A 19,264-nucleotide genomic window follows, 5' to 3' on the forward strand; every position below is an offset into this window, starting at 1 on the left:
CATGCCCTGAGTCCCACCATCCCCTCGCCTGCTCTGCAAATCAGTCAGCTCTCCGAGCACGTGGACATGGTTTCTGCGGGCTTTCCTCCTCCTCCTCGCCGTGCCTGTGCCTGTCTCTCCACCGTGTGAGCTCCTCCTCTCTGTCTTGGCTCACGTTGCTGCTTCTGCTTGAAACACTTTTCTTTTCCTCCAGATGCTACCGCGGCTGCTCATCACGAAGGATTTAGTTACCGAAATGTCACCTCTGCAGAGTGAGCCTTTCCTGCAGACACCCCTCTTAAAAAAACAGCACCCCCACTCTCAGAGAGCACGTAGCATGTGAACGTGTTTTATTGGTTTGTTTCTACTGGTCGTCTCCCCCAAAGAGAATATACATTCCTTGAGGAACACGATCTTGTCCACCGGGTTCCTCCAGCACTTGAATTATTCTTAGGACACCGGGGGGGGGGGGGTGGTGGCTCACAAATAACGTCGGAGATTTATTGAGTCCCTGAATTGTAAGTGGCACAAAGTGTATCCGCCGCGGTAGGGGAGAAAAAAAAAGTGAAAAGAGGCCAAAGCAATGAAACGGAGCCTGTGTGGGCGTCCCGGGGCCTATCGCCCCTGAAACAAATGGAAACGAAATACGCCCCATAAACACTTCGATGCTCGTGCCTACCCCATGCCAGGCACTGCGCTCACTCGCGTTCACTAGTCTTTGTCCCTCGAAATAACACGTGTCACTCCCCTCTGTGGGAGGGTAAGGTGAAGCACGTGGGCTAGCTTGGCGAGGGCCAGGGTGAGCCCGTGGCGGCATCGAATCTGAGCCCCGGGAGCTGGGGTCCCTGGTTTCAGGGCCGCTGGATGCTGCCGCCGCTCCAGAAAGGCGCAGTGATCCGCAGCGCCGACCCACCAGGGTTCTCTGCGCCCGTAACAGTCCGCCGGCTTAACCCAAGCGGGGAGCCTGGAGCACCCAACGGCACGTCTCGTTTCAGTCCAAGGGTGGCTACGACACCACCGGCTACGCAGGGGACGTCCTCCGTTCCTGTCGCCGTCTCAGGACTCCGAGGCTGCACCCCAGCTCACCTCCCGCGTCCCCCACGCTGCACCCCCGCCCGCCCCTGCCGGAGTTCCTGCCCCGGACCTGCCGCGCGCTCGGCTCGCGGGGCCCCAGCGGCCACGCCTCGCCTCCGGCCCCCGCACAGCAACAGGGTCACCTGCCCGGCCCGCCCCGCCCCGCTACGACTGAGGGAAGGGTGCGGTGTGGCAGCGCTGCGCGGAGGCCGGTTTCTACCACCACTGCATATGCTGGGGTCCCCCCGCCGCTACACTTGGAGATAGAAGAAGTCTACCCTTCCACTCGGAGACGCGCCGGGCTCTCCGCGCGGCCACTTCCGCCGCCGCCGCCGCCGCCCCGCTCCGAGCCTGCGCAGTGGCGCCGCGCCGCCTCCGCTTCCGCGCGTCTCGCCGCCGAGCCTTGATGACGTAAAGCGCCTGCGCCGCCAGCGAGCCGGGCGCGCGTGCAGAGGCCCGGGTTCCTGCCCTGCGGAGTCCGCTGCCCGCGCGTCCCGGGACCGCGCCGTCATGAAGGAGACACCGCTTTCAAACTGCGAGCGCCGCTTCCTCCTCCGCGCCATCGAGGAGAAGAAGGTGCGCGGCCCCGGGCACCTGGGGCTGCGTGGGCGCGCAGGTGGCCCGGCCGTCCGCAACTTTCCGGCTGGGGCCCTCGCTGGCCCCGAGGAGCCCTGCCGGACGCCCGCTGCCTCCCCAGCCCCCCGGGTCTTATTTGGCTCCAGTGGGTTCTTTTCAGGGCTCGAGCGAGCCCAGCCCCTGCCAGCGCCCCGGCTCCCAGTCTCCACTTGCTAGTGGGGGCGGGTGGGCGCCCGGGGCCCGGCTCGGAACGGCCGCTCCTTACCTGTTGAAGGAGTAAGCGGGTGAATCTTGTGCTTACAGCGCCTGGATGGCAGGCAAACCTATGATTACAGGAGCATCAAGATCTCGTTTGGAACAGACTACGGGTGCTGTATGGTGGAACTTGGGAAAACGAGGTAACAAAGGACTCGAATTAGGAGCCGAATGGGGGGACCTGTTGTTAAAGAACCTAATGACCCACTTGTTGTATACAGAGCGGCCAGGAAGTCTGGACGGTACTTGGTGTAGCTGCCAAAAAGAAGCGTGGTTTCTGTAATCTTTACGTTTTTAATCAGAAGTACATTTTGTCACGCGGGTAGCACATAGTTCTCGATTGCTCCGAATTCTTCTGCACGTCTTGTCAGTAGATACGCCCTACTTACCTCCTTTTCCTGAGCGATGTGAGAACTTGGTTTTTAATTCTCATTTGGAAGTTGTGGGGATGTTGGTCTGATAGTGTTGGTGAACCTGCCGTAGGAAAACACTTAAGAAATCTCAAGTTTGCATGCTATCTCGTGTCAATAGTTACTTGTTTTAGGAAAGCGAAGTTAAGGTCACTTATTTTTTTAAAGGGGATCTGTGGAATAATCAGTATAGTAAATACAAGATCTTTTTTTCTGCCATCTCTTTGACTGCACCAATATTCATTTCATTCTTGTATATGTTTTACTGTACTTTATACATAATGCCAACCTCTACATCATGCTGAGTGTGTTACTTACTACTCAGAGTAAGATGGAAACTTAATTAGTACTTTTAGATTTTTTTAAATTGGAAAGGAAATGCATTGAATCAACAGACTTGCACTTTGTCTTTGCAGAGTTCTTGGACAGGTTTCCTGTGAACTTGTTTCTCCAAAACTCAATAGGGCAACAGAAGGAATTCTGTTTTTTAACCTTGAACTCTCTCAGATGGCCGCCCCAGCTTTTGAACCTGGCAGGTATTTAAATTTTCTCCTTAAACCAACTGCTGTAACCCCACGAGAGTAGAACCGCAGCGAGGTGTTGTTTCAGCAGCTGGTGTTGCCACTCATGACACCGGCCCGTCCCTGTTTCCGCAGGCAGTCGGACCTCCTGGTGAAGCTGAATCGCCTCCTGGAAAGGTGTCTCAGGAATTCGAAGTGTATAGACACCGAGTCCCTCTGTGTCGTTGCTGGTGAAAAGGTGGGGAACGGGCCCGGAGTTCTTAGTCTCAGGATGAGTATCGTTGATTCCTGGATCCCAGTAGCTGTGCGTTAATGAGCAAATCTTACATCGTTTCTATACTCGGTCACTTCACTGCAGATGCCCCCGAATGCCACCCTGGAGCTCTGTGTCATCTCTCTGGGAAGGGACGGAAAACATTGTGAAAATGCAGCTGGCGTTTGTGTGGAAATGTTTCATTCAAACAACCCGTGGTTTTTCATATGTTTCAATTTATTTTCTTATGTTCTTTAAGTTAGTTCATAGACGCAGGCAATACCTTCCTTTTTCATGGATGCAGAACTGAAGAACGGATTGCATCCTCCATTCGGATAGATTTGTTGCCTTACCCAGGACCACACGTTGCAAACCTCATTCTCAGTAAATTGTTCAGCATGACAGTGGTAGAACGCTATTCCTGACTAGGGCATTTTGGCCATCTTTTTGACTCCAGAAGAGTCATTTAGCCTTTCCACATTCCATGCTTGACTGGGACACTTCCTATTTGCATTGCTTGTAGGGTTATCATCATAGATGCTTGGAGTTAGGGGACTCCTAGTGTTAAATGTGAAATGGTTCTATACACTTATGTATCTTCCTGTCGTCAGGTGGACTCCTAGAAGGGTGAATGAAAATTGGTATTTCAGATGTTGGTCTGGCCTAACATTTTTCTAGATACAGTTTTATTGATAACGAGAAGGAGCAACCGCATTTTAACAGCAAGAGAAAAATTGGCACACTGTTATTTTTCCTTTTAAACAGTAGATTGTGGTCAGTAGGATTTATGTTTGTTTTAAATTCACATTCAGGTTTGGCAAATACGTGTGGACCTACATTTATTAAATCACGATGGAAATATCATTGACGCTGCCAGCATTGCTGCGATCGTAGCCTTGTGCCACTTCCGAAGACCCGACGTGTCTGTCCAAGGAGATGAGGTGACGCTGGTGAGTAGGCGAGCCGTGCGCCCGTCTGTGGGCGCACGGGCTGGGTGCTGGTGGCCTCTTGTTGTCGGTGGAAATGAGGTGTGCTCTCAAATCTGTTCGTAAGGCAAAGGCTACATAGGTCAGATTGTCTTAGAAGTCTCTTAACTCTCCTGTGTTACAGTGTCCGCAAAGGCGCACCCCAGCCCGGCTTTCTGGAATGAAAGTAGATGACCTCTCTGGGTTGTGCCTCAGATGAAGTGGTGGTCTCGTGTTTGGGGGCCGCGTGGGTGGGGACTGCAGCACAGTGGGAAGTGTGTGCTCGTTTGTGGCAGAGTCCATCAGCCGCTTGTTAGAATGCGGTGCTGGGCTCCACCCTCAGAGCGCGGTGGTGGGGGGACCCACGATGCTGCGCTCCTGGCAGAGCTCCCGGGCGGTGCTGACGCTGCGGGGTGGGGCCCTGGCCTGTGCAGTTCACGTTGCCTTTCTCTCGTTTGCCGAGTGTGTTCCTTTAAGTCACGTGAAGTGTGTGGGACAACGGTAAAAGCGCACTGTGGGGTGGTTTGCGTCCTGGAGTTACAGGGGGGCACGCCAGCCTCTCTGAGCAGTCCGCCCGGATGCTGCTTTCAGCCGTCGGGCCGGAGCAGACTCCCGAGAGACTGAGTGGTCTGGACACAGGAGGTTTTCACAGCGAGACTTGCCCTTGCGGAGAAGGGACGTGGTTCAGGGAAGCGGAAGCAAGCAGAGCGCGGTCAGCACTCAGAGAGAACACTGTAGAGTTGTTGCCGGTGGTCAAGTGTGTGTTCGCTCAGAGACCTTTACGTGAATGTTCATAGCGCACGTGTAGTCGCCAAACCTGGCGGCAACCCAGTGTGTCCACGGGCGAGGGGGAAACAAAGGGTGCCCTGTCCGTGCTGCGGACACGGGTCAGCAGTGACGGGGACCAGACTGACCATGAGTGCTGCGGGGGGTGGGGGGGAGCTTACTGGGCTGAAGGGGCCGGTATGAAAGACTGAGAGCTGGTTGGTCCCACCTCGGTGGAGTGCCCCAGAAGGCGGCTTTACAGAGACGGAGTAGCACAGGGCTCGCGTGGGGCTGGGCAGGAGAGCCGACGGGGCACAGGCTGGAGGGCAGTCGGGGTGTGTGGGGCGCGGGGGTGATGGCAGCATTAAAGAACTGCACTGTGGGGACAGTTGCGTGGGTGTAGATGCGTTACACGTGAACTCGAGTGAGTGGCTGGCTCTGTGGCGTGTGAAACGGGTCCCAGTGCAGCCTGTGGCAGAGGCGTGGAGCTGAAAGGCACGTGAAGGGCAGAGTCAGATGGGTAACTGAAAAAGAAGGGATTTAGGTGCTCACCGAGGATTCGTGGGGTTTCATTTGTTTTATTTCAGTATTGATGTGCAAGACGGTTCTTTCGTGGGTTCACGACTTTTACTTTCCAACAGTACACACCGGAGGAGCGGGACCCGGTCCCGCTGAGCGTGCATCACCTGCCCATCTGCGTGAGCTTCGCCTTCTTCCGGCAGGGGTGAGTCTCGCCGCGGCTCGGCCGCCGCGGCCAGTGCCGCTGGGGGCTTGGCTGTGTCACTTGGGTGTGCCTCGGACAGACGGCAACCCCCTTAGCACTCCAGCGCCTCTCGGTTCAGGAGAGAACTTGCACTTACAGGCTTAGCCCTTCCCAGGGGCTTCAGTCGGCACAGAGCTTTTTCGACGGAAGTGGCAAACGCTGTGAGGAGGGGCACCATGTTTGACTTTCCGTGGTGTGTCTCAGCTTGGTGGGCTCGCTGCCTCGTGGTCCAGCGCTGTCCTTCTGGGCTCTGGGGGTGCGGGTGTCGGGAGGACCATGTGCCGGGCTCTAACCGGGGCACCGGGGTGGGCACTCCTGCGGGCGATGGCAGCAGGGCTCCGGAGCTGGACGCAGTGGCTCTGGGAGCCGCCACGGGGGACCCTTCCCCAGGGGGCAGCGTCTCGGGGCCGTCGGCTTGCCTGCCGTTCCCTCGGTCCGCGGTGTGGTGCCCGCGGGGGGAGCCGAGCCCTACAGCGTTGTGGAAGCAGAGGGAGGTGTAAGTAAGACACAGGAACAGGCTTAGGAGCACGAACTAGGGAGAGGCTGGCAGCCGTCGGTCGCTGCAGTGCAGAGCTTCACGGAGGGAGCTAGACTGGCGGCGGCGGGCAGTGGTGGGTGAGCCACGGGTGCAGTGCACAGGTTTCCAGGCGTTAGGATGGCGAGAAGAATCAGGTGAATTCAGGCTTTACACATTTCATTTTATTTAATATATCTAAGGTAGTTTAATGTGTACCCAGTGCCTTAAAAATTGTCCATGGAGTGCTTCACACTCTCTTGTTCCCGCTGCGTCTTTGGAAGCTGGGGTCACACACTCACGGAGCGCCCCGGTGTGGGCAGCTCCTCTCCGGGGCGCAGTGACCACTCGGGCCTGGGGGCTCGTGGGGCCGGGCCGAGATGCGGTGTTTTTTAAATGAGCAGTTAGAACCTGGAAGACCTTCAGAGTACAGGCCGTTAAGGAGACTTTAAGTTAATCACATTGTCTAAGTTTTTGTTAAAGAGCCACAAGTTATTTACTGAAGGTGACAGCATCCGATTTCAGTTACACATCATTTAAATAAAACCACTATGAACTCAGTGTGACTTTACTGTAGTAACTCGCAGCAGTGTCCACTCAGCATTGTTTGGTGTCCATAGAAACAAAAGTTCTCCTGCGTCTTCTCCCATTAAAGCGGCTACACCCACGGGCGCAGGCCTTCCTTCCCTGTGTCCGCTGTACTCACGCCACTTGTTAAGACTGTGCGTGGCCCCGAGGGGGCGAGCGGCCCTCCCCAGGCGGTGCGCTCAGGCCGCCTCGTGTGCCCGCAGCACGTTCCTGCTGGTGGACCCCAGCGAGCGGGAGGAGCGCGTCATGGACGGCCTGCTGGTCATCGCCATGAACAAGCACCGGGAGATCTGCACGCTGCAGTCCAGCGGGGGCATCATGCTGCTGGCCGAGCAGGTGGGTGCCGCCGCCCGCGTCCGGGGCCGGCCGTCTCTTCCGGCAGACGCTTCCCCGCCCGCCCGCTGGAGCCGGAGTCCGGCAGGGGTGTGTCCGGCGACCGGGTCTGGCGCGTGTCAGGGTCCGGCTCCGGATCCATGAGCTTGTTGGCCGGCGGGCGGCTGCACGGTGTCTCCCTCCCCCTTGCTGCCCTCACTGCGGCCCTCTGGAGCCCCGCCCTCCTGGGCGGAGGGACGCTGTGTACTTCCCAGTGAAGGAGGAGACTCAGACTTCTCTTCCCCCCAGAAGGTGTCAAAGATAGACTCGAGGTAAAAGATAGCTCAGCATTTGGGTGCCAGGAGCACCTCTCAGACCCAGCCACACGTCGGATTCACGCGGGGCGGGGAAGCCGACCGCCAGGGACCCCGGTGCAGGTGCTGCAGCGCACGGCCACTACGGGTGGGGCCCAGCTCTGCACGTCTTCGTGCCTCCGTTTCCCTGTGTGTGGGGCAGGGAGTGATGTGGTGTCAGCACCTGGTGGTTGGGAGGACACAGGAGAAATGGACAGGTTGCACTGCCGGCCTGTATTCCGTGTGCAGTGGATAGAAACCTTCCTCACCGCCGTCATTCCCAGCATTGTACCCCACCCCCCAGACCCCTATTTCCAGGGAACCCGATCCCTTAGGCCGCTGACATGCAAGAACATTCGCTTTCTGGAAGCCTCCAGGGGTGCTCTGCGGCCTTGCCGGCCCGGTGCTGGGGCTCACAGCCCCGGAGGGCAGGCCGAGGGCCCGAGCCTGCAGTGGACGCTGCCTCGGGCCCGCTCTCGGCCTGTTCCGTACCGGGACGGTCATTCGGGTGTCCCGAAGCAACTCGGAACTTGCTGTGTTGTGTTCATTTCATGTTTGGAAGAACAGTTTAAATTGTAAAGTTAGAAAAACTGATTTCATGTTCATGGTTTTGCTAGAGAAAGCTGTTTGGTTTGTCTTTAAGTGACAATCCGTTTTCATAAACAGGTTTTGAGGTGCAGTAAAATCGCCGGCGTGAAAGTAGCGGAAATCACGGAGCTGATACAGAAGGCGCTGGAGAATGACCAGAAAGTTAGGTGAGTTCCACGCTGTTGCAGCGGGTGGTTTCGGTGCAGGTGTTCCTGTGAAGGGTCCTTCCTGCCCGGGGCGGCCGCACACGTGGGTCTTTCCTCATCTGTCCATCTCGGTGGGACACTCGGAATGTCAAAATGGTTTTGTTTTTTTTTTTTCCCCTAAAAATGTAACATATTTTAGGAGTCTAGTAAATCAGTTTAACTACAAGAAACCCAAACAGGGCCGATCCAGTCTTCTCACCATGTGACCGTAAGCAGGGCCCGTAACCCAGCACGTCAGTGTCTGTCCCCTGTGTCAGTGTCCCCTGCATCAGGGTCTGTCACCCTCGGCCTGCCGCAGCTGGGTCGAGGCTCACAGAGTCGTCATGTGCTTCGGGCGCTTAGCAGCGCCAGCGCCCGGTTCCGTACATGGCAGTGCCAGGGGCCTGGTGTCACTTCCCTGGATAGGCACGGGGACTGGCGAGGCCGGCTCAGTCAAGTAACTGTTCCAGGATTTCTCAGCCGTCGAAAGGTGGCTTTTTTCATTTTTTGTCTTCTCTTTCTTCTACTGTCTACCCCATTCCCACGCCCACACCCCCTCCCCGCTGAAAAAAACCCACGCAGGAAAGAAGGCGGCAAGTTTGGCTTTGCAGAGTCCATAGCAAACCAGAGGATCACGGCGTTCAGAATGGAGAAGGCCCCCGTGGACACCTCTGACGTGGAGGAGAGGGCGGAGGAGATCATCGCTGAGGCCGAGCCTCCCCCCGAAGTGTATCTTCCCTGGGCCGTGTCCCCCCCTCCGTGTCACGGGGTCCGTGGCACTGTGGCAGTGTTGGGGGTGTGCAGGGTGTGTGCGCTGAGATCTGTCTTCCGCGCCTTGTGAGCGCGCGCATGCAGGGCGCAGAGAGGGGCGAGTCAGGGCGACGGCGTAACACCCACCCTCCCTTCGGCTTTCCCGCAGAACTCGGGCCATTCTCTCACTTCAAGAGCCGGTTTGTGGCGTTTCACTTTCCTTTGAACATTGTTCTCTAACTTCAGGGGCACGGTCAAGCGCTCTGTCCACCGTCACACATTGTTTTTGACACCGTTTTCCTTCATTCCCCGACTGGTACTGTCCTCCAGCTGGGATGTGCAGTCAGTCTCGCGATCTCGCTCACTGTGTCTGTAAAAACCACCCGAGTCCCCACCCTAGTTCTGCCTTTCCTCGTTGTCCAGCCGCCCTGGGTCCAGCTCCCGGTCAGTGTCTTCCGCTCAGGGTTTGAGGGGCCCTTCAGTCTTGGGGGTGGGGGGAGCTTCCAGTCTTTCAGCGCTGCGCCGAGCAGCCGCATCCCTGTGACTCGGTTTCCTTGACCGTGGAGTGTTTCTGACCCTGTGCTCTGGACTCCTGGCACCGCGCAGATCGGAGAAGGAGTAGAAAACTCCTGGGGCGATCTGGAAGACTCGGAGAAGGAAGAGGAGGAGGAGGAAGGTGGCAGCGATGAAGCCATTGTCCTCGACAGTGTGACGGTGGACCCGGGCGTGGACGGCCCCAGCGCTGGGAGCCGGGGTAGGCACTGCTTCGTGGCTTCTGTTACACGTTACGCACCGTGTGTTGCTTGCATGTGTAGACGTAAGTGTTATACATGCGGTCACGTGTGTGTGTGTGTTTGAGTGTGTGTGTGTGGTCTGGCCCTACTTACAGGTGAAGGTCTCCCCAAACAGGGACCTTAGTTTTACGTGTCAGCCCTCCTGTTTGCGGACGGGAGACGCGCTGGCTCAAGGGGGAACCGGGCTGTGGAAGCGTGCGCACCGCCCACCGCAGGTCTCGTCCGGAGGACCGGTCACCGCCGTGGGGCGGGGCGGGGCGGGGGCTGCGGTTGGCCTGCACTCGCCTTCTCCCGGTGCAGACGTGCGTGTCCTGGTCTCTCTCCTCTCTCGTCTGGGTGCCTGGGCCACCACTGAGGAGGCCACGTAAAGGGCTCGGGCCTGCACGCCGTTTCTGAGACGCAAACCCTGTGACGTGACGCTCGTTACCAGAGTCGTGCTGCCCGAGCAGCGCTCGCCGCCTGTCAGAAGCGTTCTCCGAGCGCGGTCAGTGCGGCACCGCTGCCCACGTGCGCTGCGGAGCACTTGACGCGGGGCTCGTGGGACCAGAGCCGGCCTCTGCGCTGCAGTTCTGGGGGATGCAGGCGCCGCACAGCCTCGTGGGGCTGCTGCAGGAGGGCAGCGGCGGTACGAAACGGGGTCACCTGGGGTGCGGGCGATCCCGGGAGATGCCCGCGTTCCGGGGGCCGTAGTACGGGAGGTGGCGCTGTTACCTGTGGGCTCTCTTCCTTCAAGGAGACCGAACCTGTGTTGGCCTGGACTGGACTCTGACCCTGATCTGTCGTTGAAGGCAGTGGGGACGGAGATCGCGGGGCAAGGCTCCAGGCCCGGGGCCTGAGCCCTCCCGAGTCTCGGTGACAGCCGGGCTGCTCGCCGGTGGGGACACAGACCCGCCTGTAAGCGCCACGGAGCCGAGCCATGGGGAAGAAGGAGCCCCGCGGGGAGGGCCCGCGCCCGCTCTCCCGGCGCTCACACCGTTGGGCGTTCTCTTCCGGACTCCGCTGTGTGGTCACGGCGCGCACGGCTTCCCCCGGGACTGCGAGCACGGCCTTGGGCCTTCTGTGTGCTTGCCGGTCCGTCAGCCAGTCCGAGGGCTGCGTGAGTCCAGTGTCCAGTGCCCCTCGTTGGTCCATCGTTCCCGTACTGACGGAACTGCCTGTGGACACCAGCTTTCCACTGTTCCGGTGCCACCGAGCACGCTGCCCTGCCTGTGCCCTTTGTGTGTCTGGGAACCGTCTCTCTAAGACTGACGAGGTGAACAGCCGGGGTCTCCCACTGGGAGCTTGAGGACGAGCATTTTCAGCTGAGTAGTGAAGATGGGCCCAAGATAATCGGTCAAGTCCCTCTAAAGCACACGCACAAAGGGAGAAACGCATCGAGAACTCAAAACACAAAGAACTGACAAACCACCAGGGAAAACCGACTGGGAAAAGGGTTGACCCACATCGTATGGCCCAGAGCGAACGCGCGCCCAAGGGAAAGCGGGAGAGAGATAGGCAGTAACGTCCAAACGCGAGCGCCGGCCCTGGCAAGGCTGCAGGGCAGCGTCCGCCTCACGCGCTGTTCCCCGGAGTGCGGGTCGGAACAGTGTTTCTGGGGGGACTTGGCAACCGTCTTCAGGACGCACATGCCTTTCAGCCCAGTTGTGCTTCTAGGTGTTTTCTTCCCAGTGCTGTTTGTAATAGGGAGGAATGAGATATTTCGGTCTAGAAAATGGTTAGCTTCTAAGGTAAACGGCGGCACCTCCCAGCGCGGCGCACGGTTTGGCTGGCGTGTGCAGCTCCCAGACTGGCTCCGCCAGACGCTGTGTGGGGTGCGCGTCTGCGAGGTGTGCAGACCCCTCACTTCTCTGCTCGGGCGGGACCAAACGGAGATGTGATCTCAAGCGTTTGGGGAACGGAGTGCGTGCTGTGCTGGAGCTGTGGGGGGGTCATTCCTCGAGGGAAGGAAGGAAACGAGGGGGTCTGCCGGCCCGCACCCAGAGGGGCCTGGGCTGTTGAGCAAAGCGGGTTTCCCAGTCGCCCACTGGACACCCGTGAGGACCCCCCCCCCCCCAAAGGAACGAGGGCCGACCCGGAGGTGCTGCGGGCGCGTCCTCCTGGCCTCGCAGTGCAGCGGGCCACGCGTTTTTGGTTTCCCAGTAAATAAAACAATGAGCAGACCTTAGTAGATACCGTACTACAAAGAAACGCTAGCCGTCACCTGAGCCGGTCGGAACACGGTGCTGACGCTCGCTCAGCTCAGGGCTGCCACGAACTTCAGCTCGTGCAAAACGAGTGTGGGGCGGGGGGCGCAGCGCACGAGGCCCACCTGCACTCACACTGCGTCCTGTCTCCCTCAAGACGCCCCCATCGTGCTGTCCGACAGCGAGGAGGAGGACATGGTCATTCTGGAGCCAGGCAAGGACCCGCAGACGATAAGGTACCCGTTCCCGGCTGCATTCTCTGGCTGTTCTCATCCCGCCCACTGTGGACAGAGAGACGCGCCTTTCACCGGCAGCCCAGCTGTTCTTTGGTTTCCCCACCTCGGGGCTGTAAGCACTAGCACCTGGTCCTGTGAAAGCGCGTGGGTGCCTCTCGGAGTCCCTGCGTCTTACTCAGAGTTCGCAAATACACCATACGGGGGGCGGGAGTGGGGTGGGGTAAGGCTGCCTGTTTTTTTGCGGTCCCAGAACGTGACTCACACGATGGGGCGCCGCCCACACAGTCAGCCAGCCTCTGGTACCAACACTGTCAGTAAACGTTCACGCACTTTATCCGCAGAACACAGACCGTCCGTGCAAAACAGGAACCGGTGCCGAGCAGAAAGCCGGCGAGGAGGAGGAGGAAGAAGAGGCCGGCTCAGTAACGCGCACGTGGTTGTGTCGATGTAAATAATATTAAAAGGATATTTATTTAAGTGCTGGCAACCTTGGGCGTCTTTAATTCACAAATCCATTATAAAATCTAGCCATTTCTTTATATAGTTCTTACATTACGTTTTTAATAATAAACCTTCTGGAGAACTTAACAGGTCTTAAATAATCGTCACTTTAGTATAAAGTGTGCAAGTTGATGAGTGAAAAAGCATTTTCTTAGCGTGTCCAAAGGGCTCTGAGAGTCTAGGATCATCGCAACCAAAAAATACACAGATTCATTCCAGATTCGCCTTGATTATGCAAGTCAGCAAGTGGTCCCGACGCTTAGGAAAGTGTCAGAACCGCTGTCTGTTTTCCTGAAACTATAAAATACAGCTCTTTTTCTTAAAGTTTTAGAAGCCTCCCTAGTCCCCATAGGAGAAAATAACTTTTCTGAGCGAAATCCTGAAGTCAAATTTTTACCTCAAATTAAATTTGACTTACAAAATCCAAGTTTTCTAAATCGATTTATTAATTCTTAGTCTTATCCTGACGGCTGGCATCGTTAATACTTTAACAAAACCACCTAAAATTGGCCACGTATCTAAGACAGTTACATGTACAAAAGATATACAAATTAAAACCACCTTAAAATAGCATAATTTGTATTGAGAATAACCTGTGTCGCGTTCAGAAGTGATTGTAAAGACCTAACGTAAAAGCCACGCCCTGTCCTCGGGGGAGTCCCGTCTGGGAGCCGGGAGCGGGCGGCCGCCCGTCACACCTGTAGTGTCTCTGGCGGGGCGAGGAGGGAAACGCCGTGGTACCTGCGGGGAGGAGAACGCCCGTCTTCAGTAACACCGCCACTGAGAAGCGCTAGTTCGTCCCCCACCCCCTCGAATACACCCAGAAACCCGGCCCGCTCAGGGCATAGCCTCGAAGGCGGCTGTGCCTGATGTGGGAGCCCTCCGGTGAAGTTCAAAGGTCAAGGACCCCGAACCGCACGGCAACCCGCTTCTCGCCGGCGCTCGCCACGCGCAGCCTTACTTGGGGTGCTTGTACTTCTCTCGGACCGACTGCTGGGCGTGCTGCGGGGCCCTGAGGTAGGTCTGGTGCAGGTCCAGGAGGCAGGGCTTCAGGCTCTCCAGGGTGTACCCCGTCTGCTGCACCAAGGAGTCGGGCTGTGGGGCAGAGGGTGGGAGAACCGCTGAGTCCCACGTCCAGGAGCAGACACCGAACTCCCCAGTTGGCGCGGAGCCTGAGCTCTGTTACAAAGTTCAGCACCAGCAGCCTCCCGGTTGGCTCAGGCCGGCGTGCCGCCTCGTTCACGCAGACACGGGTCAGTGTTACCACTGCCCCTGCAGCCGGCCGGACGGCCCGGGTCCTTCAGTGCACTGTTCAAGGCCCGCCCGACAACACGCTGACACGGTGCAAACAGGCCGCCCAGGCGGGCACCCCGGACCACCACCCGCTGTGCAGGACGGGCAGGGAACTTCCCCGGCACACGCGTGGGGAGACGTGGCACCTACCCAGCTCTGCCCCGTGACCGTGTGGAGTGCTAGGTGGAAGGCCGCTCCCGCGATAACCGAGGGCAAGTACTTGAGGTACGGGTCCGCGTCGATCAGACTCAGCTCCCCCAGGAACTGCAACGCAAGGGACGCACCTGGTGGTCACGAGACCTGGAATCCGAACCTCCGACCTCCGCCCCCTGACCCCATTTTTTCCTGTGGCCCCCTCTTTTAGACACAGCTGCTGTTTTAGCGTTTGTTCCATTCTGTCACTGTTTCTCCTCTTAATGAGTTAAAAAAATACTTTATTGATTTTTTTTACAGAGAGGAGAAGGGAGGGAGAAAAACATCCACTGGTTGCCTCTCCCACGCGGTTCAGGTCGGGACCAAATCTGCAACCGGGGACCGAACTGAGCACTTCTTGCTTTTCGGGACGACACCCCACTGAGCCGCACCAGTCAGGGCTCCTCTTTTCTTTTCTTTTCTTTTTTTTAAAGATTTTATTTATTTATTTTTTTAGAGAGGGAAGGGAGGGAGAGAGAGAGAGAGAAACATCAATGTGCGGTTGCTGGGGGTTATGGCCTGCAACCCAGGAATGTACCCTGGCTGGGAATCGAACCTGGGACACTTTGGTTCCCAGCCTGTGCTCAATCCACTGAGCTACGCCAGCCAGGGCCTAGGGCTCCTCTTTTAATAGCTTTGAAGATGACCCTTCCGGCTACGGTTTCCCAAGACTTAAGCTTCTGTTACCTTTTGCCAGCGGCAGGCCTCCTTCCAGACTGCAGCAGGAATCTGCCCGAGACACTAAGCTCCTGGACCAAAGCTGCATAACGAAGCCAGGGCTTGCCTGCCCCTAGTGGTGCCCGAAGAGTCTTGCTTCAGCCAGATAAAAAGAACTCACCATTGCTAAGCTTTCCACTTTGCAGTTTGCCGGCTGCTGGTGCAGAAAGTACTGGGTGAGGAACTGATTGACGGTCGGGGCCGCTAAGTCGAATGCGAGGACTTTGAGGACCAGGTGCTCCATTCTGAGAACCTGCTTCTTGGTGTAGGTGTCGTCTGTAATGTACACAAACTCGGCTACTTCTGGGGGGTAAATTTCTTCAAACTTCCTGCAACGAAAACAGTTTTCAGCCGTCAGTCCTGAAAGAGACACGAGCATGAATACCCCAATTCTGAATTCCCTCTGGCAGAATACACGCCATGAATCCAAACCTACCCACTCCCAACCGCCGGTTTCCACGGAGAGCCGACCACGTCTGCAGAGACTGGGTGACGGCCCACAGAGAGACCCAGATCAACAAAGGAGGTGAAGATGCCTTCCCCCGTGTGGCCAAAGGAAATACGTAGGAGGCACGAGACTTCCCCAGACGGCAACAATGCCAGAGTTCACCATGTAACCGAACATTTAAAAAATTTTCTTGGAAAAATAAACATTTCGTGTTTAGGTTTCAAAATTTAGTTTTCCTATTCTCTTTTTAGTTTATTTATGTTGTTCAGAATTTCATGTTTTTCATGTTAGTTTTCTTAATGGAGAGAAGATAAGATTTAGCTCATATGCCACAAAGCGCTTTTTTAATGGAAGGAATCACACTTTTAACCTTTGTGAGCTGGTCTTGGTGTGTGAACATGTCGCCAGTGTACACGTTCACTCAACAAGGTGCCCTGGGACCCAGGTCTGGAAAAGTTACGTCCCGAATTAGAGAAGAGTGTCATCCGCCTGTCACCCCTGAGGTAGTCACCGACTCTCTGCTTTGCGTAACCGTACATCCCACTGCTAAAAACCACATTCCTTTCCTCCACAGAAAGGGACCGATCACTTTTACCCCAACAAACCAAGCTGACTTACGAGGCTAACAGCATAGCAGCAGTGCCCACAAGCTGAAGTTTTCCTCTCAACACAGACATGGATGAAAGGAACCTATCGATGTAGTTCACAGCCAAGTACAGGGTCTCATTCTGTAGCTTATATTCCTCTCCTACTTCAACTAACCAGTCCACGAGGATGGCCCGCATGCTGTTGGTGATGTCTGGCTGTTTCTTCATGTAACCCACTTTAGGCTTGCATTTAACCTGTTGAGAGAGTCACTCAGCAGTGTTAAACTCTGCAGTTACATTATTCTCCACCAACAAAGCTGCTCCGTGCCAGAGCCCGAGGACAGCAACAGAGCAGTGCGCCGGACCGGCAGGTAAGAACTCACACACACCCTCTCGCTGCCACTCTCCCGCGACCAGGCAGCAGCACAGCAGGCAGGTTCTGGGAGCCCTCACCTCCATTTCCCTAAGGTAGGTGTGGATGTCCTCGTGGTAGTCTGGGACCTCGTTGACGTTCACTGGCTTCTCATCCTCCAATATGATCGACATGTCCATGGTCTGCGGTGACTCTGGGGGAGTTCAAAAGCACGGCTGTGTTCACGGTTTAATTTTCCATTTCACAGCCGGAAGGGATGGCCCTTGCAGGGAGTCCCACGCTATCAAGGCATTTATTGCACCCATGACAAAGCACACCGACTATTTCACTCTGGTTTCTAGCACCTCCGGCATTCCACTTAGCTGTAGAATGATTTTAATGAACAAGAAAAAATACTGGTAGGAAAATACTATCAGGAAAATCAGTGTGAGGATCAGGTGTTACGTTCAGTTATCATTCAGCTTCCACGAGGGATATTGGCACGGTGGTTCTCCCGGGCCAGGGCTACAATCCAGGCTCTGAGACAATATGTAGGAGCCGCCCAGAGGCCTGTCGGATGTAGTCAAAGCAGAGTCTCGGCAATAACTATGAGCAGGGCTAATACCACATTCAACAAGTGATTCATTTTTTGTGATTTTAAATTCTCTTTTGAAGTAAAAACATCATCCATTATTTTCACTCCCAGGTTCACTGAGGTTAAGATTTGTGCAAATTTTAAATAGGAATACATAAATTATTTTAATCCCAAAGGACTTTCCTGCTCCTTCAGACCTCCCCCCACCAACAGAACGCAGCGGTGGGGAAGGCACACGCGCTGTGAGCAAGCACGGCTGTCCCGGGCCGGCCTCTCTGTTCTGGTGGGGTCAAGTGCAAGGCCCCGTGGTTCCACGCCTGACTCACGGGGGGTGCACGATGCTCCTCTCTGGCACCCAAGGATCGCTCGGACAGGTTTCAATTTAAGGCTGGGGAGATTTAAGGCTGCACCCCACACGGCACTCCACGAAGTGGTTCGCACCAGTGAGTCTCGGGAAGGAATCCAACTGACACCTAGTCTCCCAACGGTGGGAACATTTCTAGGGTCAGACAAAAACCTGTGTTTGAGCCCTGGTTAAACTGATGCGACTGGCAGTGTACAGAACAAGCACCCCATTAGGATTTCCGTCCTTTTAGGTCACTGGGTCATGCATTAGCATTAGCTGTGGGGTCTGAGAAAAGTCACACCCTTTAAAACTTGTGACATTAAACCTAACTCGTTATGTCTAAGGATCGGGGAAGATAATGTCTTAAAATGCGAAATATCATTAATCCAACTGACTTAATCATGATTGCGTTGATTTGATACAGATGATTGTTAAAACTTACCAAAACTTCCATCCATTGGATAATCAAGAGGTACCAGTGGTTTTCTCGGTTCAGGTAAACCAATAGCTGAATTAAGCGCCAGGACATCGTCACATTCTGTTCTTTTGGATTCACCTGGCCTTTTCTGAGTCTCTTCTCCTTCGTCCACATGGATGGTAAATGCAGGCTGTTTACTGTTTGCGTTCCAGGGAGGGGCGACGACATGCTCATCGTTTACATTAAGATCCTTAAGGGGTGCACCCTAAAAGGTAACCAATAACCTGCTCTGAGCTTATTAAGTAGAGTTTTGCTTTCTTCCCCTTCTGGGTCTCAACCTCTGCTTTTTTACTCCCAACAACTCTAACAGGAAAACAAACTTTCTGGGGCAAAATCCAGGCAAGGGAGTTTGGGTGGTTGAGGAAAAGAAGGGATGTTTCCATTTGTCACAGGCATTTATGGGAAGATCAGAGAGTGTCACAGTAACTAGAATTATGAAAAACTAACTAAGGCCACAAGAGGGATGGAGTGACCGAAAGATGACAAGTTGAGGAGAGAGATGGCAGAAACGCTTTCCTCCTGGGGTGGAGCAACAGAGCAATTCCGGTAAAATGGCGGAATTTACCGAAAGCCAAATATTTTTTACGTTGTTTCCTAAACTAGAGGTAAGCTCTAACTTCCCTGTACCGGGAGGCGACAGGAGGGCCGGCTCCCAGAGCCTGGGGTTTAAAAGCGAAGAGGGAGACGCAGAGGCGGGCCAAGACCACACTCATGTGGCAGAGCTTGGTTTGACCACATTACCTAGAGAAAAATACAATAACCAAGCAGACAAGCAGCGAACGCACAGTGCTGGCAGAGAGAGTAATGGGAGAAAGAAGCTACCCCAGCTACAACCCAGCACGCCAAAAAACCAGGGATCAAGGGGGCTCCAGACCCAGACCTCCTTAAAAAAGACCAGAGGGTGCTCTTTCGCCTCTCCTCTGCCTGCTAAACCCATGCAAAACTACCGCTCGTCTTCTTACTCGTCGCGTCTTGGGCCTTTGCGGCGGCGCTGGACCCCGCTGGTTCCCGGCCTTCAGGACCGCCAGCCCCGCCCGGGTCCGGGGCTGCTGAGCGGGCGACGCCTTCTCGGGGTTGATGTTCTCCTGGTCCTCTTGGGGTGCTGTCGGCTGCATTTTGAACGGCGCTGAGCCCGCCTCGCGGGCCGCAGAGCTGCCTAAAATCCCCGCTCCCGAGGGCAGGGCGGGATGACCCTGCGGCGCCAAGCAGCGTGCACTCGGTCCCGCCGACCGGCCGCGCCGAGCAGCGCTCCAGTCGTAGCCGCCCGCCGCAGCCCGGGCCAGCCCGCCCGCCCGGGATCGCTGAGAACCGGCGAGGCCGCGAAAGGAGCAGGCGGCGCCGGGCGCGGAGGAACAAGATCACCCAGACTCAGCCAGCAGCCCGCCGGGGACGCGGCTGTTCCTGCAGTTCAAGTATCCCGCGACTATTGAAATGGGCCAATGAGGAGGGCCCGGGCCCGTGACGTCACCCGAGCGACAAGTCGCGGGCGAATGAAAGCCGTCGCGCCCGCAAACGAGGAGGGAAGGTACGGGGAGGGGCGGCCCCCGGGCGGCGGGAGGGAACGCGCCTGCGCCGGGCGAGGGTGCGGCCTGGGGGGACGCGGCCTTTAACTGGAGACGGGGCGCCCGGGGCGAAGGCCGTTCCACCGCCGTTCCCCGGGGCCTCCTGGCAGCCCGACCGACCGGTTCCCG

General features: G+C 56.3%; 2 protein-coding genes across 3 annotated transcripts; one reads left to right on the plus strand and one right to left on the minus strand.

The window, feature by feature from the left end:
- Positions 1-1,460: 1,460 nt before the first annotated feature.
- On the plus strand, positions 1,461-12,697 carry EXOSC9 (exosome component 9). Its single transcript, XM_028519668.2, has 12 exons — positions 1,461-1,629; positions 1,933-2,027; positions 2,711-2,830; positions 2,951-3,053; positions 3,881-4,018; positions 5,440-5,522; positions 6,867-6,999; positions 7,995-8,083; positions 8,684-8,830; positions 9,418-9,605; positions 11,986-12,064; positions 12,406-12,697. Exons 1-12 carry the CDS (start codon positions 1,564-1,566, stop codon positions 12,488-12,490), a joined length of 1,326 nt encoding a protein of 441 aa, XP_028375469.1. The 5' UTR covers positions 1,461-1,563; the 3' UTR covers positions 12,491-12,697.
- Positions 12,698-12,989: 292 nt separating this feature from the next.
- On the minus strand, positions 12,990-19,182 carry CCNA2 (cyclin A2). 2 transcript variants are annotated; one of them, XM_036031779.1, is made up of 8 exons: positions 18,521-19,182; positions 17,538-17,778; positions 16,256-16,368; positions 15,834-16,057; positions 14,889-15,096; positions 14,009-14,122; positions 13,527-13,660; positions 12,990-13,306 (listed from the first exon to the last, which is right to left on the minus strand). In XM_036031779.1, exons 1-8 carry the CDS (start codon positions 18,686-18,688, stop codon positions 13,258-13,260), a joined length of 1,251 nt encoding a protein of 416 aa, XP_035887672.1. In that variant the 5' UTR covers positions 18,689-19,182; the 3' UTR covers positions 12,990-13,257. The 2 variants fall into 2 exon arrangements, with proteins under 2 accessions (XP_035887672.1, XP_028375348.2); XM_028519547.2 differs by having other exon boundaries at positions 18,536-19,179.
- Positions 19,183-19,264: the final 82 nt, after the last annotated feature.

Source organism: Phyllostomus discolor, chromosome 8, assembly GCF_004126475.2.
Source record: "Phyllostomus discolor isolate MPI-MPIP mPhyDis1 chromosome 8, mPhyDis1.pri.v3, whole genome shotgun sequence".
Taxonomy (NCBI): domain Eukaryota; kingdom Metazoa; phylum Chordata; class Mammalia; order Chiroptera; family Phyllostomidae; genus Phyllostomus; species Phyllostomus discolor.